This window comes from Papaver somniferum, chromosome 1, assembly GCF_003573695.1.
Source record: "Papaver somniferum cultivar HN1 chromosome 1, ASM357369v1, whole genome shotgun sequence".
Classification (NCBI taxonomy): Eukaryota; Viridiplantae; Streptophyta; class Magnoliopsida; order Ranunculales; family Papaveraceae; genus Papaver; species Papaver somniferum.
In genome coordinates this window covers 240129691-240154618 of record NC_039358.1, presented here as the reverse complement: position 1 = coordinate 240154618, position 24928 = coordinate 240129691, and the positions used below count along the sequence as shown (strand labels likewise).

The 24928-nt window shown below is 35.8% G+C and overlaps 1 protein-coding gene across 1 annotated transcript; it reads left to right on the top strand.

The window, feature by feature from the left end:
- The first annotated feature begins 475 nt into the window (after positions 1-475).
- Positions 476-3992, top strand: LOC113321378 (nitrate regulatory gene2 protein-like). The gene is made up of 4 exons (XM_026569291.1): positions 476-1808; positions 1910-2091; positions 2298-2521; positions 2925-3992. The coding sequence occupies exons 1-4, from the start codon at positions 623-625 to the stop codon at positions 3724-3726; spliced, it is 2394 nt and encodes a 797-aa protein (XP_026425076.1). The 5' UTR covers positions 476-622; the 3' UTR covers positions 3727-3992.
- The last annotated feature ends 20936 nt before the right edge of the window (positions 3993-24928 follow it).

Here is a 24928-nt window from a genome sequence, read left to right as displayed (position 1 = left end):
GTTAAATAATCAGGTCATTAAATTTTTTTTTCTAAAAATTCAGTTAGATATATATCCAACACAAATGTATAAGTTGAGCCAAACACTGAGCCAGATATCAGAAAACTGAAAATACACATGAGTCGACACATGACACAAACTTATATCACCTCAAAATCAGATGTATGAACCAAATCGGACATCTGAAAAACAAAATACAAGCGATCTGACATCTGACTCGAGTCATCGCGAGTCGGGTCAAAACAAGCAAAAAGGGTGAACCAAGTAGGTAATCCAAAGTGCAATACCACCCATGTATTTTTTTTATGGAGCAAGTAGGTTTCCCAAAGTGTTGAAAGCCTACAGTATTCTGTAGTACAATACTAGCAAGTAGACTACAATGAATACAACAAAGTAGACTAGTAGTCAAACAGAGCATAGAAAGAAAAAATAAAGTATTTTCTTTCTTTGTGGAGAAAAAAAGAATAAAGCAAAAAACTCTTTTCTCATCGCTTCACTTCACACACTCTCTGTAAGAACTTGTCTCTCTAATGTAGAAGCAGTAAACTCTTCTTCTACTTCCTCTGCAACTCTCTCTCAAAACCCAAACTCAAAAAATCATCCCTCGTCTTCATCATCATCAATGGGTGGATGTACAGCATCAAAACTAGACAATGAAGACACAGTCCGTCGCTGCAAAGAACGAAAAAGATTAATCAAAGACGCAGTTAATGCAAGACATCATTTATCAGCTGCCCACTCTGATTATCTCCGTTCACTCCGATTAACCGGCTCCGCTTTACTTGAATTTGCTTCCGGTGAACCACTTTCCGTTTCTAATCAAACCCCAACTGTGTTTCTCCACACTAAAAACCCCACTTCATTTACTCATAAAGATCCCCCTCCTCCGTTCAACCCTAATTTGACAAGAACACAGTCTTCAATCTCTTACCAGAACTCTGATTTTGTGACTCAGACACCGAAATTAACGAAAACCCATTCTTCGCCGTTGAAGGGGTACTCTTATTTTGAAGAGAACGATGAGTCTTCTTCACCGACGATTACTAGGTCTAAAGTACCTCATATTTTGTCTGAATCAAGCCCTAATTTTACACCTAATGGTATGAAGAAGAAGGTTATTAAGAAGAAATCTCAATTTGGGGTTGAATCGAATTACTCAGAGACTCAATCACAAGCTTCTTCAGTGTGGAATTGGGAGAATTTCTATCCACCTTCACCTCCTGGTTCTGATTTCTTCAGAAAGAATTCTCATCTTGAGGAGGAGGAGGATAATCAATCGAAAATGTCAAGTAGTGTTTATTCAAAGCAGCAGCAGCAGCAACATCATCATCTGAAGGAGGAGTTGGAGGAAGAAGAAAGGGAGGAAGTGCAGTGTAGTGAATGGGGAGATCATTACAGTACAACAAGTTCAGATACTGATGATGAGAACGATGACGACGATGAAGAAGATTTAGAATCAAGATCTGAAATGGGTTCTAGATCAAATTTTGGTTCATCTGTTCATAATGGTGTAGGGAATAAATCAATGGGGCATGCTCAATTTGATCAGAAATCTGATTTTGATGCTGGATCTTCTGTTAGTTGGAATATGGGGAATAAGTCTGTTCATAATCATGGCGGCGGTGGCGGTGGGGGTGGTGGTGGTGAGATAGCAGATATGAAATTGGTGGTTAGACATAAAGATCTTGCTGAAATTGCTGCTTGTATCAAAGAGTATTTTGAGAAAGCTGCTGTTGCTGGTGAGCCTGTCTCAGATCTGCTTGAAATTAGTCGTGCCCAGCTCGACCGGAGTTTCCGCCAATTGAAGAGTAAGTTGGCAAGAAATTCATGATTAGTGTTATGTTTTTGAATGAAATTTAAGGTTAATTTTGTCTTAGGATTGATTGGGGTTTCACATTTTGCTGAACAGAAACTGTGTATCATTCAAATAGTCTTTTGACAAATTTGAGTTCAAGCTGGACTTCGAAACCTCCATTGGAGATTAAGTATCGACTGGATACTGGCGCTCTCGTGGAGCAAGGTCCAAAGAGTCACTTCTCAACATTGGAGCAACTCTTGGCTTGGGAGAAGAAGCTATACCAGGAAGTTAAGGTATGCATGATTCTACTGCTTGTCTGTGACACAAAATTGACAACCACTAGGATATTGAACATTGAATTCATTGTAAATTGGCAATTTGACTTTTGATAATTCAGATTTTAATTGGCTTGTGAAGCCATTAGGTGTCTTGTCGAGTTTCAATGTAAGCTGGAGCATTGGAGGTTGCTTATATGTGTTATATGTTGCTTGATTTTTAGGCTCGTGAAGGGGCAAATATTGAGCATGAGAAGAAGCTATCGACGTTGCAATCTTTGGAATACAGGGGAGGTGGAGAAGCTAAATTGGACAAGACAAAGGCATCCATAAAAAAGCTGCAGTCTATGATTTTGGTAACATCACAGTCTGTGTCCACTACTTCATCAGCTATCGTCCAAGTTAGGGACACTGAGCTCACTCCTCAACTTGTTGAGATATGCCACGGGTAACTCAATTCTCCTTGTTCCATTTTTGCTTTAATCTACATGCTGCCAGTGTCCGGTTGTTGCTTGCATCTGAATTGTGAAGTGTTTGTAGCCTACCCAACCTTGAAAATTAGATAGATCTCATGCTTAAGAATTTCATTTGTCACAATATGCATGACTTTTGCCAGATTACATTCTCCTAGGTGTCCTAATATCTTTATTCTTGTTTGGTCATCAACCCTGTATAGGTTGACCTACCTTCGTAGCTAGTAAAACTCGATGTTATCAACAATGGGTGTTTGATTTGTGTTGATAAGTCACAAAACTCACATCAGAGACTTCGAACTGTTCTTCAGCTTGTCATTAACCATGTGCTAAGTGATAAGAAATTGCTTATTTATGCCATGAAATTCTGAAATGCAGGTTAATGTACATGTGGAGGTCAATGAATCATTATCATGAACTCCAGAATAACATTGTTCAACAAGTACGCGGCCTCATAAACAGAGCAGACAAAGGAGAGTCGACCACTGAGCTGCACCGACAAGCAACCCGTCATCTTGAATCAGCCGTCTCCTCTTGGCACTCTAGCTTTTGCCGCCTCATAAAATACCAACGTGATTACATTCAGTCCCTTCACAGTTGGATCAAGCTCAGCCTTCAGCCCATCAAGGACATCACCACCACTGAACCTACCACAAACCCTGCTAATCTCTTTGCATTCCTCGACGAATGGAAACAAGCCCTAGATCGACTCCCTGACACAGTTGCCTCTGAGTCCATAAAGAGTTTCGTCAACGTGGTCCACGTGATTACAACAAAACAGACAGAAGAACTCAAAGTCAAAAAGCGGGGAGAGATAGCTGTAAAGGAGCTTGAAAAGAAGGCTTCGTCCCTTCGAACCATCGAAAAGAAATTCTACCAATCTTATTCCATGGTCGGGATTGCAATGCCGGATAGTGGAAGACAATCGGATGGCGGACCCCAAGTTTTTGACGCACGAGACCCACTTTCAGAGAAGAAGATGGACCTTGCAGCGTGTCAAAGAAAAGTAGAAGACGAAATGACAAAATATGCCAAGGCAGTCGAGGTAACACGAGCAATGACACTGAACAACATACAAACAGGTCTGCCAGGCGTGTTCCAGTCCATGACAATGTTCTCCAGCTTGTTCAACGAAACACTTCAAGGTGTGTGCACTCGTTCTTACTCCATCAGTAGATAATATTTTTGTTTTTGTTGCGGTAAAAATAGATAGAGATTTTTTGTTTTTTGTTTCTTTGAGTTTTTCTTTCTGTTTTGTCGGGGTTGGTGGGGTTTGTATGTGTAGATATAAAATTATCATCATCATCATCTTCTTGGTGATGGAAAAGAGAAGATATGATCAAGAGAATGTGGCTGTGTACAGAAAAAAAATTTCTTTAAATGTTGGTTGTAACAGAAATTTGGTTGCAAGTGAAATAAATGTATAATGTCATTCTATTTTTGTCCTTTGTCTCTCTACCATTTTTAATGTTGGTACTACTACTCAACACTCTTACCAAAATATGACATGAATTCTGTTTCTCTGTTTTTTTTTTTGATTCAATGACTGACTCTCTGCTGTTTGCTTTAACTTAAAAGCTAAGGTTTGGATAGTGGGAAAAATCAGGAAGGAGTGGGTGGTGGAGAGAATTTGTTCTATCTGGATAGATAGATATAGATAGATATTCTGTGGTATATTTTACTATATTTTGGTTGTAGTGGTGGTGACTGTTTTTTCTTTCTTTGTTCAAACTCTTTAAACTTTTCCTTGGTTTTGATTAAAGTTGTATTTATGAAGAGGGATTAAAGATGCTTTTGAAATTTGTTCTTCTTCTAATTTGTGTGGGTATTCACTAATTGAGGTTTAGCTTATAAAGCTAATGAAGAAAAGTGATGTGTTGTTGGTAAGTGGATTGCCTTTTCATCTACTTCCAATAATCAAGTTAAATTAAATGGTTACCTAAAACCCTAAAAAGGATAAACCTTATTGGGCAACCTAAATGGTCGGTATCTATCTCTCACAAGGTTACAGTACTTCTACCTATCTTCTTTGGTAGTATATTAAATACAATGCTCAATTATTGTGCTTTGTTTTGGAAGGAAATTTTTAAGAAATCAACAAATTTTATTTCAGAATCCAAATCTAAAAGTTGGTCCAATCAATTTAAAAGAGATGTATTTAAAATGACCAAGTCAGTCGATCATTTGAATTTTACTATTTATATGGAATTGTACAGCTAACATTCTTAACACACGAAGTATGTTAGAAAATAGGTAACCGTATAACTTGCAAACAACAGAAAATCAACCATCAATGTCATGATTAATTTGTGAATTCTCAACATAGAAGTTAGAATCATAGAACCAACCACCAACTACAATTCTTACTATTTAGACACATTCAAAGTTACCACAACCTCAAACTATAAAAATCAACAAGTTGATGAATGACCAGGTAGATTATACAACCTTGGTAGTAGTTTCTTCTCATGTGGGTGATGTCAGTGAGAATAACTGAGCCACCGACCAATCCAACGGCCAACCACTCTACAAAGACAGATCGATGAAGGTTGAAGAAGACATGTGGAGTTGATGTAAGTGGAGAGAACACAAAATAGTGATAAATAAATTTTGGAGCAAATCTTTTGAGCACACAAAATAAAAAGATTTCCCTTCTTCGTCACTACCAGTACACTTGGTTCAGTTCAATTGTCTTTAATATTGTTCTTATTCTTAATCAAATGGTTTATTTCCCTTAAGACATGCTTCTCTGTTTTTATTATTTTCGATTTATTTACTTCTTTTTAGAAGCGAGGATTCTGGTAAAGAAAATGTTTAATTTATACTCAAACCATGGGATCAATGAAATAGATTGATGCTCTTCTCAAATGGTGTCAAGTTCATGTGATATTTGGTGGTATTTTATTTCATTTTGTGTTCTTCTACATGAAGTTCTTTATTAGGATATAATTAATGACCCCATTCTACTTGGTCATGCAAAATTCACTTTGCTGGTTGCGACGGAGCGAAAAATTTAACCTGCAACGTCGTGCTGCGCAAGCTGAAACTCCCTGATGCACCATTCAGATGTGGTAGGGTCATAGAGTTTCAAGGGTCATCTGGAAAATACATGTTAATTTGTCTTTTCGGAAATGTTTTTGAGGCCGATGAAAAATTGATTGATGAATTGAACAGTCTCGAAGATGTAGATGCGGGTGTAAAGTTTAGAGAACCGGTGAAGAAATAGAGGAAAGACAGGACACGATATTTTGGTGAATAACTTCCACACTTGATACGGTGGATTCTTCTTCATTATATACAATTTTACAGGGCTTTAATTACATAAGATTTTACATATCTTGTATACCAAAATTAGGTTATAGACAGAGATTACAATGCTGTTATATGACGACATGTTTTGGCAGCTGTAGACTTGAAGGACCACCTACAATTACGGCTTTGATTGAGTGATAATGTTGTATAAGAGTTGGAGTGGAGATTTGGACTCATGTTTGGATGCAGGGAGTCTATTAATGAGATAACATGCAGTTGGAAAAGCCTATACCGAGTAGGATTTTGGCATGGAAGCATGAAACAAGAGAGCTAAACCTGACTCAGTGATATGTCTAATGCGCCTTTCAACAATACCATTTTGTGCAGATGTGTGAGGGCATGAGAATCTGACACCAGAATTATTAAGGAATGCAGTGAACTTTCTGAATTCTCCACCGTTGTCTGATTGAAAGACTTTGATCTTATGATTTGTTTGATTTTCTATTAACTTTTTGAATTGAATGAAGATGGGAAAAGTATCTGATTTTCTAACAAGCGGATAAATCCAAGTGTAGTGTGAATAGACATCTAGATGAAGCAAATAATATCGAAAACCATCTTTTGAAACATGCGTTGAAACCAATAAATCAACAACAATTAAACTCAATGGTTTATCAATAATTGTACTACTAATAGGAAATGGAAGTTTATGACTCTTGCTCATATGACAAGAGTGACAATAATCAAACTTCTTATTTGAAACAGGAAGGGAAAGATTTTTAATCATTCTAGAGACAGTGCGAAGCATTAGGTGACCCAATCTTTGATGCCATAGAGAGACTGTATTTGATAGAAGAGCCGCTGGTGTTGTATGTTAAATCTCTCGGACAACATCAAAGACATAAAGCCCATTCTTAAGTATGCCTTGCAACAGGGTTGTCCCCGACTGGATTTCCTTCACAACAAAACAAGTTGCATACAATTCAAAATAGACGTTATTATCTTTACAAAATTTAGAGACTGAAAGTAAATTGGTCTTTATTTGAGGGACACGAAGGATATTGTTTAGCTGAAAAGACCTATTATTATGAGTAAACGAGGCATTACCAATATTTTCAACATGAAGAGCCTCACCATTGCCTACGCGCAATTGTTCAGTGCCATCATACTCATGCCGCATGTTGAGATTGTTGAGATTTGCAGTTAGATGATGAGTTGCACCTGTATCAGTCACCCAATTATTATCAGCAGGACCACAGGTAGAGCCAAGTACACATCTGGTTGTTTGTTTTGAGTTGAGTTTTCCACTTTGTTACGAAACCAACATAAACGAGCATCATGATTCTTGCGTTTGCAGATCTCACAAGGGCCTTCACCTTGATACATGTTTCTGGGTTGTCGGTTGGATTTATTTTGTGGACAATTGTTTGAGTATCTCATTTGATCTTGCCTCTGAAACGACCTTGAGCTTGATGAAGCAGCAACATTGGCTAATGGTTGTTGCAATACAACTAACTGTTGTTCAAGACGAAGATCATACGAAAGCAGATGAGCTTAAAAAGTATCCATGTCGATCTTGTCGACAGTACTCAAAGCTGTGACAATAGATTCATAAGCTTGATCTAGTACAACTAGAATCGATTGCTGCATATCATCTGCAAAGAGAGAGTTTCCAGAAGCAGCTAGTGCATCAAACAATTGTTTGGTTTTGGAGAAATACTCCTGCATAGTATTGTTGCATTTGTGCAAACCGTGGAGCTGTCTTTTGAGGTTCATTTGATGAGCCTTAGTTTTTGGTGCATACCTTTTCTCAAAAGCTTCCCATACTTCTCTTGATGTAATAAGGCCTCCAACTCGGCCTAATACACTTTCAGACAAAGAAGAAAGAAGCCATCCTAGAAGGATCTGGTCTTTTTCTTCATATTTTCATATAAAGGGTTAACAACTTGTGATGCTCCTTCTTCAGTACTTGGCACGGTTGGTGCTGGTTTTTCTAGTGTGCCATCTATATAACCTTGTAGCTTGTACCCTTTGAGAAGGGGTTTGAACTGTGTTGTCCATAATAGGTAGTTTGTGTCAGTCAGCTTGACACTAATGAGATGATTGACATGGATTTGATGAAGGGTTGACGTTTGAGCCATGATAACAGAAGAAAAAAGGAGAAGAAGCGTGGGTTATGGATCTTTCAGACTCGATACCAAGACATGACACGATATTTTGGTGAATAACTTCCACACTTGATATGGTGGATTCTCCTTCATTATATAGAGTTTTACAAGGCTTTAATTACATAAGATTTTATATTTCTTGTATACCAAAACTAGGTTATTGACAGAGATTACAATGTTGTTAAATGACAACATGTTTTGGCAGTTGTAGACTTGAAGGATCAGTTACAATTACGGATTTGATTGAGTGATAATAGCTGTATCCTTAACAGAAAGTCACTGCAAAAAGGAAGTCTCAAGGCGAATCGAGCAGTGGTTAACCTGCTAAACGAGGACGAGGTGGTCATGGTACTGGACGTGGACCTGGTCGTGGTGGGGATGCTGATGAATGAATTGTTTCTTTGTTTTGCAAACTTATGTCTTTAACTATGGATAATTATGGAGTCAAAACTTATGTCTTAAACTTATTGTCGAATTATGTTTGTTATGTTTTCTAGTTTATGAATGACTGAATTTGGTTTGTTTCGAAAATTGTTTCTGTTTGCCTAAGACGCGACAAAAGAACCAACTACGATTTGTGTGCCAAAAATTCTTGATTCTAGCAGTTTATTCAGTCCGAATCGGTTTACATTTACCTACATAAAAACTGATTCTACCATTTCTCAAGGGGTACAATTTCTGAATCGGTCTTTGTAGGCATTCCATGTAATCCGATTCTAGTAAGGAAAAGTGACACTTTTTCTGTATCTTTTTTTGACAAGAATCGGGTTAAATGTGCAATTTTATAAACCGATTATGGCGAGGCAAATATTATATTTTGCAAGGGCAAAATCATAGACATTCCTAAAAACCGATTGTGTGAATTGATTTCGAAAAAAATAGTCGTTGGATCTTTATCTATATAAGACAACCTCTTTGACCCACTCCCAGATCACACACTGAGCTTAGAAAATGGAATGTGATCCGGAAGAAGGTATGCAGCTTGTGAAATCGTTCATCCCCACCTTCCACGAATGTCCCAACGAACTATATTCAATGTTTTGGAAGAGAGTCAAATGATTCTATTATGAGCGCACCACGAATCCAAATAACCGTAAATGGAGAGACTTAGCTTTTCGATTCCAATTCATAAAAAGTGCAATGCGAGAGTATGTCAAAATTAGCAAAATGGTGAACGTCCTTCATCCACAAGCTCATCCTCTTGAAAAAGTGAGTAATACGATATGTTAATACCTATCTCATCGTTTAATGTTTGCATACAACATTGAATAATTGATTTAATTGCAGCAGGAATGATTCAACAGCCTCTGGAGAATTCGTAACGGGGAAAAGAAGTTCATTCGCCACAAGGAAAATTCGTTGTTGTACCCTCGTGCTCAGAGGTTCATTGACGATGCATTGATGTGCCAAATTCAAGAATTCCCATACTGAATTGTCATATATATGTAATGCGCTAATTTTCTAAACTATGTAATGAATATTTTGTTTTTGAAAATATGGCTTAATCGGGTTATGTGGGCATTTATAAACTCTGGTTCCTACAATCGGTTTATGTGTGCATTAACAAAAACCTATTCTGAGTTTTCTTCGTCAATCGAAAAAACTAAAACCAGAATCGGTCTACTATCGCACTAACATAAAACGATTTCAGCTTAAGTTTTTTTTTTTTTTTTTTTTTTTTTTTTTTTTTTTTAAATTAAATGTTTTTCAAGTTTTGATGATGAATTTACGGTAGTTGATTTCAGCGTTAATTTCACTTAACACCCAAATTAACACTAATTAATCAAGGATAATTTAGCCCTAAGTAAAATAGTTGGATAAGGGGTTATCCATTTTATTTCAAAATATTTATTTTTGTCTTGTAGTTGTAGGCCTCAAATAATATGCCTAGACCCCAAACTAGGCTGGCATATCTATCATATGAAAAATAATAGATATGCTTTTGTTTTCTAAATCTTGGCATGAGATGCTTATTTTTCTAGGATATGATATCTAAGAGTCAGAAAGTGCACCCTTACAAGATGTTATCATGAGGGTAACCTCGTCATAGCAGGATTTTTATTTTTTTGGAAACTTATTTAAATTTATCTCTTAAAATATACTCTTACTAAACTTAAAAAATACCCCTACATTTTAAAAGTCGAAGCAACTAGCACAAATTGTTCCTAAAAGCGGACACAACTTACTACAAGTTGCTTCAAAAAAGTGGAAAAAACTTTTTCAAGTTGATTTCAGGAAGACTTATTTTTACCCCTCGGGGGTTGTGTAATGTCAACTAAAATGAAGGGTATATATAACATTAGTAATTTTTTTTATAAGTTTCCCAAAATCTCCATAATATCCTGAAGCCTATAGCATATGCAGGAAAAATCATGAGTGTCTGTGGTAACCTAAAATCTAATCCGGTACCCAGATAATCTGCCACTGTAGCAAACAAAAAAAAGTGGCCCAAAATCAACTTCAATGAGAAATTATTGAGATTACAAAATCTATATGTAATCTAAAATACCCCCTCCGTCCCACTATTAAGTGACCTATTTACTTTTAAATTTTGTCTCATAATAAATGACCTATATCACTAAACAAAGAGATATTTCTAAAATTATTCTTTAATTGATTATAAGAAATATAAGAAATATGCATAATTTGATAGGCATGTTTCTGTTCGTTACGTAGGCGTTTTAAAATGCTTTTCAATGGTATGAAGTTTGTGAACATCCGTGGTGTAGTTTGAGAGATAAATCATTTCAAAATTTCACTACTTATTATGCATAAGGGTATAATTGTAAAAAACTTAAAAGTACTCTTTTTCTTACTTTCCTCAAAAATTGTGCAAACTTGAACAAGGTCAATTAATATTGAGACGGAAGGAATATTAAATATGTCATACTTTCGGGAGTTAACATTGTCTCCTACCCTACCTGGTACTTGCAACCGGGAAAAGGGTTTTGGTCTTTGGTCTTTGGAATATTAAATATGCATTGCGCGTGAAAATGTGTTAACCTAAAATTAACACGTTATAAACCGAAAAATTATTTATTGTTTAAAATCTGCCATCGTGATCAACAATTTACTTCAGGTACCTAATAATAAGCCACATAATCAGGGGCGAAGCTAGAATTCATAAGTAGGGGTGCAAAAATCTTCCTTGGGGTAAAAAATTTGTTTAGGGGTGCAAAATAGCAAAAAAAATAAGCTTGTATATAGCATTGGGCTTTAAAAGGGCTTTGGAGGTAGCTGGGCAGCGGTGCAAGTGCACACCCTTGCACTACTCTGGCTCCGCCCTTGCACATAATCCAAAATTTATTGTTTGCACTACTCTGGCTCCGCCCCTGCACATAATCCAAAATTTATTGTTATATGCTCTTATAATTGGTAGTAAATAAAATATTATGCAGCACAATGTCATAAAGTTTGGAAAGTCAAGTGCAAATGCAAATCTCATATACATATTAAGTAAATGAGTAGATGATGAGCCCAATTCAATTGACTACAAGTGTTCTCCTCTACTTTTATGGTGTCCAACTATATCAAGAAAATAGTGAATCTTCCGTTGCCGTCCATCATCATAACTAAGGTTTTTCAAAGAACGCATTATCATCTAACAAAGACCAACTCTTCATGCAATGAAACAAAAAACAAAGTGAAAGAGTATTATTGAGAGAGTAACGGGACAATGGAACACACCGCAACATGCCATAAAGTTGAGGTGACATTCTACTCTTCTTTGAGGCTAAATTTGCAGTGAAGATCATTTCCATACTACCACGTAGTGAAGAATATTACCTTACTATTAAGGGTTACTAATTTTCACAGAAACCTGTCAACGATTGTTTTATTTTATACGGATTTGAGAACTTCAATTAAATTTGGTACCCTCCATGGATTACCGGACACACTTTTATTTTATTTTCTGAAAGCTTTGAATTATCTAGGATCGTAGAATTTGTTGATGTGGAATCTAATTTTGCTCACATTTTTTCAGAATAATGTAAATCTGCGGCTAGCACTATGCAAATTTTACTATCACCAAAAAATTATTTTACTTCGTTAATAAGTGAAGAAAAGATATCATGATTCATGCATGACCATCGCATTGGAGAATTGAGTACTTAGTTTGTCTCATGGGAATGTTATTGGGTGACCAAAAAAACAAAAGTTCAATGATAGTTGTGATTTCATTTCTTACACTATATCTCATAAAGAGATGTGGACATGTTTGGTTGGAAAATAATTGAGTACGTGTTGTGATAAGAAAATTAACTAATCTTAGAACAACTATCCATTATGTCATACAAAAAGATTTACACAATCAATGGCAGTTATATTTAACTTTCGTTATTGTTTTTGTTTTGTGTTCATATTTGTTCTTGTCATTTATTTCTTTTGAAGATCAAGCTGAATCCCATTTTCATGTGTAGGCCTATATGCAAAGTTTGTTTCATCTTCTTCCAAATGGTAAGTTGTAATTGAGGAAAGTTGTGCACATTCTATTTTCAATTCCCTGGGGCAGTAAACCAGTGATTCTCTGCCACAAAGTAAAAAGTAAAATATAAAAGGAAAATGAGGGACAGTAAAAAGGTGATTGTTGAACATGGTTAAAACTTAAAAACAAATGGCTGTCGGTTATCACTTTAATCCGTTTTTATTACCTTTTTTGTCTCCCTGCTGAGCCGACCAACCTCCACCGTTATTTTAGAATCCCATTATTGAGGTGGGGTTGGGTTTTTGGGCTTAAAATGATAGTTATAACCAAAATGTGGATGTGGGGACTTAATCTATGTCTTGAAAATGGACCAAACAGATAATTGAATCAGTCAACTGGATTAAACTCTCTCTAATATATTATTTCTAGGATTTATTGGAGTCAATTTTAAAGAGCAAATGCTAGCACACGCTCGGTGCATCCAGTTAAGTGCTAGGTGACAGTAATCCTTCCAATTAAAAGTCCTATTTATCCTTGGATTACATCTCCTTACTAGGTATTAGGAAATAATATATGAGAGTCTATATTTAGGAGGTATGCACTTTAAGTTGTGAGAGTTATATTAGGAATTGTCTTGAGAACCAAGTCTTGTGATTGTATAAATATCTTGAAGAATTAATGAGAAAGATACACCAAAATTATTATCAATGTAGTCTTTTATGCTTCCGCGTTTATGCTCTCCTCTCTCTTCCTCGATCCTTAACATTAGGAAAGTTAAATGATTTGACGATTCTAAAAACAGTGTAACGATCCTGAACCGGACACTATGAACCCGAGAAATGTTGTAAAAGGTAGAACATCTCAAGGATTCTCGCTATTTACAATTTTGAATTTAGTTTCGAACATTAGCAAGATTGAAAGGACAGTATCTGGTACATTTAAAAGAAGAGAACCTATAGGCATAACCTATCAACGGGCTCATTGTTTGTCCTTTTCCCACTCTTAACTCCTCTTATAAATGATCTAATATAAAATATCTCATGTACATTTGTCAGTTTTTAATCTTGTATTATTAATGACCTATTTGTCATGTACACATCCCAAAGCATGAAAACAACATTGCTTCTGCACAATCGCCACCCGCACAACCACACCAAAACCGAATTATCTTTTTCTCTCACAGTTTGATAGGGTGAGTCCGGGTGGACCTCACCGGAGAACGGCAGAAGGCCACTTATGATGGGACCATTGAAAATTCTGTGAGAGGTAGTTTTCACGTTGTTTGAACTCTCGGTTCTTATATAATTTTTGAAAACAATCACCAGTTTCACCAGTTACAGGTCAAAAATCAGATCATACTAAATAAAAAATGATAAAAAATACGACATTATTTGCTGCTTATTTTGCTGGTACCTTACCAAGACCCCTGCAAACTGGTCCATTCTGGTGGCTATCTCCGACCATTTCATTACCATGTGTTTTTGCTGTTTATACCCATTTCCCCCTGCTGGAAAAAAGAAATGAATAATCCAGCAGGCTTTTATCCGGGCCATTCAAATAACTCTAATTGGCTTTACCCGATTACTCCAAATACCATTAATTAATTAGGCCCATTTATATCTGTTTGCTTTCTGGCTGGGAGGTGAATGCAAGTAGAAATTCACCGAAGAAAGCAATGTATTATACCGCTTACTCAACGTACCTCGAGGAGGAACAGTTTTGCCTATGATCTTAGAAGAGCAATGATATGGACTGCATTGAGGGAGCCAAGATGGGAAGTTGGAGAAAGGAATATGTATCAAAACAACAAGCCTTCAATGGTAATGACAAATGAATCATGTTTTGTTTTCAGATTTTCTGAACCCAATAGTAAGCTTCAATCGATCTACAAAATTCCCCAAAAACCTCAAGTATAATTATGTACCAGGGTAATCTTCCACTTACTATATTTTTTATCTTTGAATTTTCTATAGTTTACCTCACTAGCATACCTTTTATATAGAACTTCTTTTTTAATTTGAAATTTGAACTGTATGCACCTTGAAATAGTCTTGAGCTATTAAAAAGTCTGGCTTCAAGACTCAGTAATCTAGAACTTCGTTTTTCAGTTTCCTCAAACACCTCAAGATTTCTCCAGCTAAGTATAATTTTGAAATCATCACTAAACAATGACTAGTTTAAAAATTAATTATTTCTTACATTTGAAGTTGAAGCTGATATACTTAAACTATAATCATTAGTCTCATACTGTCAACAGCTTCATTTAAGTCTTTTCTTTCCCTCTCAAACTCCTTTATAAATAAAAGATCATATGAAACATCTCTATTTTTATCATAGGACTCGTATACATGTAACACTTTCTTAAGCATGTAAAAAGTAAACGATTCGAAATGGTATATTAATGACTAGCTAGTGATTGGTAATTCTATTGTGCTATTGGTTCATCCAACCAAACCTCTGGTTCATTTCCAGGTCACAAAAACAGTAACGTGACAGTTATTAGATTCATTAGTCTCTCACACTTGATGAAGATTTACTCTTGCAATGACATCTTTCTTTATGTTTCATATTTTTATCAAGGTTGACACCATTAAAATCCCTTCAACACTTGAACATTTTGGCCTATGTATGTATTGCCCGAAACCAAATTAATATGGTCCGATAGAATATGGAAGTTAATTAATCATAAATACGAAGGTTTTTTAAAATTTAGAAAAATATAGGTATGAATGAATTTATCAATATAGAAAAATTAACTTGATTAGTGCTAGAACTTTTTTCTGGGATGGCTTTAAGAACTGGTGAAGTGATGCTTTGGCAAACTAAACAAAAACAATAAAACAAACCAATGGTAATTTCTAAGTAACCATCATTACAATTACTGAGTGAAAATTAAAGGAAGTCTTTCTTGTTCATATCCAACTACTAGTTCTTATTCATCTTACACCTCACTTTTTTTTGTACAATTCTTTTTTTACACCCTTCCTTGAAACTTTCTTTTATAGGGTAGGAATGCCACCTACAGGTAGTGTATGCAATCTAGAAATAGTTTTGAAGAGAAAAAAAAAAGCAGATCAATGATTCAATTATCGTTAATTTCATTTGTTTTTCAATTTCCTCTAACATCTTAGGAATTCTTGAGCTAAATATAAATCTGAAATCAATACTTTTAGTTGACAACCGCACTAAAAAGTGACAAGTTTGAAAACTTAGCACTTGTTGTATTTGAAGTCGAATATATAACCTAATGGTGTGTTGAACTATTTTCCTTCATCGAGGTTGCTTTTTCCCACAGAGTTTTGTTACTCGGCAAGGTTTTTAATGAGACAACAACAAACACCGTGAATGTAATTTTCCCAGCTAAGGTTATTGTCTTTCCCACGAGGATTTTCTGCCTTAGGAGTTGTGAAGCAACTAATCAACTTCAACGGAGCAAAGTGATCATCTGCAACAGATCACCTTTACTTGTATCTGCACGTTGTACTCTTTTCCTTTCGTAAAGGTTTTGTCCCACTGGGTTTTTTCTAGTCAAGGTTTTAATGAAACAACATATTCGGGTCCAGCTATGTTCTAAGTTTGCTTAATATTGTACTCTTTTTCTTTAGTTCAGGTTTTGTCCCTATAGGTTTTTCCTGACGAAGTTTTAACGAGGAAATTAACTTAGAGTCGTCGGTCTTTAAAGATCGTATTGCATGTGATGAACTACATGTAAAGTACGAGACAACATGTGAAGGATTGTACCAAGGTTTTATCCCACCGTGTTTTTCTTTGTCAAAGTTTTAATGAGGCAATTAATTTCAGCATAAGTCATCAAGGAGAGGATGACATTTGAAGAACTACATTCAAAGCACTAAATGTGAAGCACTGCATATGAAGTTCCATTGGACCACACAAGGGGAAGTGTTATAGGGCCTACGGCTCATAGATGTTCGACCCAGCTAGATATCTAGGGTTTCCCTTCTATGTGTATATAAATAATATTGTTCCATGTAATCCTATTATGCTGATGAATGGAAACTACTCTCTGCCTCTTTGCTTTCCCTATATTTCTACTGCGACAAATATGTAATTTTACCCAAAATAACTCTCGTGACTCAGAAATAATTTTGTGAGTATACTCGTGATTTTTAAATTTTTTCTCGTGATTAGAAGTCTGCAAACAAAATACTTGCCTAGTTACGACACAAAAACTTAGTAGTTAGTACAAGACTCAAAAAATTTCAAAGTGATTCTGTGACTCAAGTTTGCTGATTGACTAGATATCAATTCATTGGGAAAAAAAATGCTATGTTTGAGGTCGAAAATATAGTCGTTTAAAAAATATACTAGTTATCCAGAAATCAGCTAGTATGATATGAAATCTATTTCATGGCTCCGTTGATTAAAAATTAAATTGCTCCTTGGATTTGGCGCATAACTTCGCTCTTTGAGGTGAAGATCAGTTTTTACCCAAACAATAATCTTTACCGTTATAAATCTTTTATTGTTAAATCTGCAGCCTATCCAATATCACACATTCTGAATCAAAATCTACCATTGGAACCAAAATTTCATAATGACACAAAATTTTCCGTATACACTCTCCTAAAATTTACATCATAGGATGAATAAAGAAAAGAAACGCCAAGTGATATAATATTACCTTCAGACGCAAATTTACCGTGTGAAATAAAATCTTTCTGGTAACCTGAAATCTAATCAGGTGCCCTAATAATCCGTCACTACAGTAAAAAATGGCCCTGCGTCCCAAGATAACTCCGTTGGAAAAATTGCATTGTGATTCAAAAACTATATGTGATCTAAAATCTTCATTGTGCCTTGAAATTAATATGCCTTGCAACATAAAATCACCACCTTATAAACGAAAAATCATCCATCGTCTAAAATTAGTCATTGGTAACGGGCAAATTACTTCAAGTACCTAATAACTAAAATATACATCATGATCCAAAATTTATCGTGTTATGCCGTTATTATATTAATTATAACGTCCTATATCATACAATAATTTTAAAAAAAAAATATCATACAACACAATATCTTAGGAAGTCACATGCAGATCCCATACATGACGAGCCCTATTTACATGACTGCAAGTGTTTTCCTCTTCTTTTATGGTGCTAAACTATACTTAGAAAAATGAAAAGTAGATGAGAATGATGTACTACTGCTTCATAAATAGTGAATCTTCCATATTGCCGTCCATCATCATAACTAAGTTTTCTCAAAGATCGCATTATCATCTAGCAAAGACCAACTCCAACTTGTTCACGGAACTGCTACACTTACCGACAAGTTCTACTCCAAAATGTCCCGACAGGGAAATGGGCGGACGAGATCAAGGCTCTCAACACTAGGATTGGTAATGGAAATACGTGGGTCCCATTTATTGTTTCACGCGGGAGAATGAATGGACAATGGACACCCCGCAACAAGCCATAAAGTTGAGGTGACATTGACATTTCATTTACTTTTTAGGCTAAATAAGCGTCAATTCACATCGAAGATCATTGCCATATTACTAAGAGCAACTGCACTGGACGAGCAAACCTATAATTATGGTCCACGGACGAGACGCAATGGGACGGAGTAAAGATTAAAATCTGGACCAAAACCAAATTCCAGACCATATTTGGTCTGGGACCAAGACTAAAACTATATATAGTGGAGCGGAGGTATAATCACCGTTTGGTATCGGGCGTGTGTATAATCTACGCCTGTTGTGAAACGTACGTAAAGTCACCGCCCCATAAAGAGGCGTGTATATAAGTTACGCCCGGTTCAGGCGTTGATAAAATGTTCGCCCGTTGGGACGTTGCTAAAGTTTACGCCCCACGTCAGGCGTTCATAAAATTAACGCCCCATTCAGACGAAGATTATACAAACGCCCCAGCCAGGCGTTGATATTCTTAACGCCCCACGCCAGGCGTATATATAGTTAACGCCCAATGCCAGGCGTTTATATAGTTAACGCCCCAGACAGGCGTTGATATAATTACCGCCCCACTCCAGGCGTTTATATAGTTAACGTCCCACTCCAGGCGTTTATATAGTTAACGCCCCAAGCTTGAGTTAAAAAAAAAAATACTTAGACAAAATTGATTTTGAAATTTTTTTATACCGTTGGTAATTCGAACGTTGAAGAAAATGGAACGTTGGATAAAATTGGAACGTTGGAAAGTTTGGAAGACATTTCGGAACGTTGAAAATTTCGGAAGAAACACCTATATATACACATGAGATCCTGTGACATTTTACCACGACTAAATACTTCAAACTATCCACACCAATAAGAAGAAATATTGTTTCTGCTTTCAAATCAGTTGGAAAATTTTCACGGATTCGCTTACAATGGCACCAAGAGTAGCACGAGGTCCAAATTTTACGACAATTGAAGATGTAACAATGTGTAAAATTCATTTATCTATATCTCAAGATTCTAGTGTTGGAACTGATCAATCAGAGGCGACGTTGTGGACTCGTATCAAGGATGATATTGAACTTCATTTACCTAATAATCCAGAGCGGTCTTGGAGTTCTTGGAAAAAACGATATCAGGGAATAAGTAAAGATGTGGCGTTATTTTCGGCAAAAGAGGCAGAAGTTGAAGGTGAATATCATACTGGATGGGGTCCTGAAAAGAAGGTAAGCATTCTTGATTTTTCGAACAATTGTTTTCTAATATTTAATAAGCGCCCATGTACTTAAGTGTTTTTAAAAACGTTAACAGCTTGAAGAAGTTAACAAGAGGTTCAAGGAATGCAACGATGGGAAAAAATTTAAGCACGAAGAGTGCTACCCAGTTGTGTTAGAAAATATAAAATATAATCGACGATCGACTTTTGTATTCGATACGACGCATGATTTGGACAGCAATGAGAATAACGTAGGAAGATGATGAAGGACCGCAAACAACAACTCAAGGAGAGATCGGTAACGACATAGATGGGGGAGACATAGAGAACACATATCTTCGTAAGATGGGGAAAAAAGCAGCAAAAAGATTGAAGAAAACAGGGAGAGAGAAATCCAATATCCAAGAGGAATTGATGGGAATAATTATTAAAGAACAACAAAATTTCAATACTCATTACCAAGCACAATCAAGATTCAAGATGGAACAAAGAGCAGCAGAGTTTGCAGCAAAACAAGCTGAACATGCGGCAAAAATAGCCAAGCAAGCTGAAGACGAAGAATTTCGCATCATTATGATGGATCTTGAAAAAATGGAACCTGTACAACAAGAGTACTTCCGACTTCGCAGGGCGGACATAGTTCGGAATAAAAGAAACCAATCTTAACACAAAGGCGGAATAGTTCAAACCTTAATTATTTCTCCTATTTAGTGATTAGTAGTATTATTAGTATTATTATGTTTTAAATTTCTTATTATCTGAACAATTAGCATTATTATTATGTAATTTTTGGATTTTAAATTTACTTCCGTTGATTTGAATTAAATTTCTACTTTTTTGAAACATACGACCTTAATTAAAACTTGAGGATGTTTACATACAAAGAGATAATAGAAAGGAAATGACAAACGACAATTTTTAATTCCCATATTCTGCCCATATATATTCGATCAAGTCATCACGCAAGCGAATATGTGCATCTTTGTTACGCATTGCACGTCGGCGTTGCTGAGCTCTAATTTGGGAAAACTCGTCACTATTGCCTCTTAATATATTAACCGGTGCTGCGTTGCTACGTTGTTCATAAACATGTGGCCAGTCACCGGGTAGACGCTCATCCTCGACTATCATATTATGTAAGATAATACAAGTTTTCATGATATAGGCAAGCACATCTGGATTCCACGTTCTTGCAGGTTGTTTGATAATTCCAAATTGTTGTTGAAGTACACCAAATCCCCGTTCAACATCTTTTCTTGCACCCTCTTGCATCGATGAAAATATTTCCTTTTTCCTACCAACCGGATGTTTAATGACTATAATAATAGTAGGAATCTCTGGATATATTCCATCACCTAGATAATACGGCATATCATATGAATGTCCGTTCACCTCATAGCTCACCGGCGGTGCTTTTCCTGTTACAAGACTTCGAAAAACATATGAACGGTTCATAACATTAATATCGTTGTTAGAACCGGGCATACCAAAAAAAGAATTCCAAAACCATAGGTCATACGACACCACTGCCTCCAACACGATACTTTCGCTCCCTTTATACGCGGTGTAAGCCCCAGATTCTGCCGACGGACATTTATCCCATTTCCAATGCATGCAATCTAGACTACCCAGCATCCCAGGAAATCCCCGGTCTTTGTTTTGCTTGAGAAACAGTTCAATATCACCAACCGTTGGTTCACGCAAATATTCTTTCCCATACACATTCACAATCGTCTTACAGAACCTACGAGTAGCTTCCAGCACAGTTGTTTCTCCTATGCGTAAGTACTCGTCTATTGCATCTGCCGCACATCCGTAAGCTAACATTCGTACTGCTGCTGTTACTTTTTGATGAGGGTTTAATCCTAAAACTCCACAAGCATCGGGTTTTTGAACAAAATATCTGTTTGCATTGGTAACACCTTCCACTATCCGGTTAAACAATTGTCGACGCATTCTAAATCTTCTGCGAAAAACATTGGGTGGTTGGTTTGGGTACAGAGAGAAATAGTCGTTCCATAGAAGTTCAGCCCCTGACTCACGATCTCTTGGTATTCTGATACGAGTTTGAGGCCATTTTGAATTTGTAACAAGGACTCCCAAACTAACGGCCATGTTATTTTGCATAATTGCTATTGCATCATCATCCGAGGAATAAAAACTACTATTAGAAGAAGAAGATGAAGAAGAAACAGAAGAGCAATAATGAGCGGTTTTCTCATAGTGTTCCATTACTATATGAAGCAGAAGAGATGTATTGTTATTCATATATTGAGTGAAACCAGTCTTTAATTTATAACCCATTTTCAAGAGCATTAAAAAAACCAAAAATAGATATTTTTTTAGGTTCACGCAAATGTGTTTTCCAAAAAAGATAAAGTGTTTGTCAGTGACCTGATATGACAATACTATATATGATTAGACTATACTATATATGATATGACTATACTATATAAGATAAGAAAAGATAACTCCAAAGACAGGTCATCTAAATAGTCATAACAAATTAACCCTTCATATTATCATTATCCGAAGTGGACGATCTTGGTGCCACAAAAGGCATGTGCGTTCTCGAATTGGTATTGACTGAGGACATTGTTGAAGCTGATCCTTGATTCATACCACTCCAAACTTGTGATGGCAGGGTTTGGGAAAAGGAACCGTATCCAAGCTGAGGTTGGACAGTGTGCGGCATACGGAAAAGAGATAGTTGTTGCTGCAAATCAACGTTCGCATTATTTAGCCTTTGTATTTCTGCTTCTTTCGACATAATAACGTCCATCCTCTCCTTCGTTTGTTTTAATGTAAAATTCGCGAAATTGTTGATTAAAATCAGCATTTTCTTGAAATAATGTGTAAGCTTCATGCTGTCAAGAAAAAATAAAATATATAAGTACAAATATACCAACAAAAATCGAACGTACAATAAAAAGTCGAAAGTACACTTACGTGGGATAATAGATGTGGAGGAGGGATATGTACATGTTCAACAGGTTGTTCAATTGGGACCGTATACAAGTCACCGACATACCCATATGTTTGGGCTTCCCAAATAGGATGAGTCACGTAATCTTTGGAGTTGGTTACCATTGTCCAGTATTGTAAATATATATCATAATCTTTAACAACTTGCACTATCTCTGTTGCATCGACCAAACCTTCTTTTTTTAGGCGTTCGGCTTGAATATTGCCAATATCCCCTATAACTGTGTGTAGTCTTATAGGAACAGCGAAAGTACAATGGTTTTGCCGCCAACACCTTTCACCAAGATACATGTTGTGCTGTACAGTTAGAAAGGGAATAAGAATTTAGTAAGTATGTTATATAGGAAAAAAGTATGTTATATAGTAAGTATGTTATATAGAAAAAAAGTATGTTATATAATAAAATTTACAAATTAACTCACAATGCCCATGTAAGAAAATATATATCTCGAGTCTGATAGCCGCGTAGCCGTGCATCCCATATCAGATGCAAGAACTTCTCTGTATGATTCCCATGGGCGCCATGTCACTTGTTCAGCAGTAAGCTTACTTAGTAAATCCCTACAACGGAAAATATCATTTGTATTCTTCGGTACATTCCATTTAGAAGATACGGGCCATTTTTGTTCTGTACTCGCCTCTGGGATTTCTGGTCGACATATGCCCAGGTATTCATACCCCCAAAACTACTCCATCAAAATAATTAGCCAATTTAATAACTTAGCAACAAAATAAACAATGAGAGGAAAAATAACTAGATTGAAAGAATACCTCTAATACTTGGAATGGACCACATAGTGCCTTCTGTCTCCTCCCAGATAAACGGAGTGCCACATACAATTTCGAAAACGCAGCACCACCCCAGTCATACGTGGATACTACATCAAGATTTTCAAAAGCAGCTAACCATCCAACATCAATATAAGTCTTTGCATTAGAAAAGAAAAAATGTCCCAAAACATACATGAAAAAGGCAATTGCTACTCTATGAGCAAGGGTGCTATCATTTTCAGCCGCAACCAACTTGTCTTCGATGAAATATGACCTTAAATATTTAATTGTAATTGAATTTGAAACCCACGACGGTGCTTTTGGACAGAGCGTGACATCTTGGATATCCGGAAAGATATGCTCACGAACATGTTCAAATTGGTACTTCCCCGAATCATAAGGAACATCAGGCCCATCACCGATACTCAGTCCAGTCAACATGAGCCAATCTAGGGGGTGAATCCCATCTCACCAAATGGGAAGTGAAAAGTTTTTGTTGTATCCCAAAACCGCTCAGCAATATAATCAACCATTGAATGGTTGGTTTCGCTACATTGTATGTCCAGTAAATTTTGCCATCCCGCTTTTTCAATAATATATTTAGCTCTAGGACAGTGTTGTGAAATAGTTTGATAGTGATGAATTACCGATGCCAAAGATCCACGATGTTGATACTTCAATTTGTGCTCCCCTGTAAATGTGATGTCCGTAGTAGCGTGCGGTTTATCATCTTGCAGTATAGGAAACCTCCCTAACCGGGGAATATCAACCTCCTTAATTGTACCAGTAGCGATTAAGTTATAATCCTCTTCGGCTACAGATTTTTGTTTCTTGTTCGTCTTCACGCGACCATTGAAACGCGCTGTGAATTTGTTCAACATCTGTGCACACACAATATAGATGCAGTTACATTATTAAAAGACCAACCCTCATTAACGAATATTTTTATTAGTCCATCACCATTTATATTCCAAATACTATAAATCCTTAACACAAACCATATCAATTCCAAATTCTATAATTCCATACTCACGCAATTAGCTCTTCTACATATGTAACTCCTAAAATTTACATAACTACAATTTACATAACTAAAATTAATCACCTCAAAATTCAATAAAAAACAATACAAATTCAATTATTGGTAACCATATTCACATACAACATGCAGAAAACCAATAATTAATCCAATAATTTACATAACTACAATAATTTATAATAATTTAAAATTAATCCAATAATTTACATAACTACAATTATTGATAACCATATTCACTAAAATTAATTACCAACAGACAACATGAAGAAAAACAATAAAAGGAAGCTCTCAATTGAAATAGGTTGATTGAAACAGTTGAAGGGTGAGAACTATTTCCCACATAATCTACATAACCACGGATTTTTACAATACCCAAAAATAATAAATCAAATTTTTACAATACCACTGTGGAAGCTCTAATAAATTTTAGTGAATAGATTATAAATCAAATAAAAATTTACAATACCCACAAATCAAATTTTTACAATACCCACAAATAAATTTTTACAACCACTGTGGAAGCTCTAATAAATATTAATCTCTATAAAAACATAAAACACACATACCCAATTTTTTCACATACATATTAATCTCTATAAAAACATAAAACACACATACCCACAAATATTAATCTCAAATTTTTTTAAGCTCTAACTATTTTAAAAAAAAATTTAACCAAATTTACATAATCATCAAATATGGTTTTTTTCACATACATATTAATCTCTATAAAAACATAAAACACACATACCCAATTAAATTTAACCAATTTCATATTCATATTTGTTCATTAAAACCAAATTTTAGATAAACTAATTTTAACAAATAAAACCCTAAATAAATTATACAACAATATGGATAAAACAAAAGAGATTAAGAAAAAAAAAACATACCTCTTTTGTAACCCGGGTTCATCAAGTATCTTGGTTTTTTCTTTTCTTTTACTGCTCGTCACTGTGATGTTTTTGTTAAGAAGCTGTGTTTGTGGGCGGTAGAAACAAAGAAACAAAGAGGAGGTAGAAAAGAAAAGAAGAAGACGGAGAAGATTAGGGTAAAGGGAAAGTGAACACGTGGGCTATACGTGGTGGTTAGAGATTGGCCGGGCT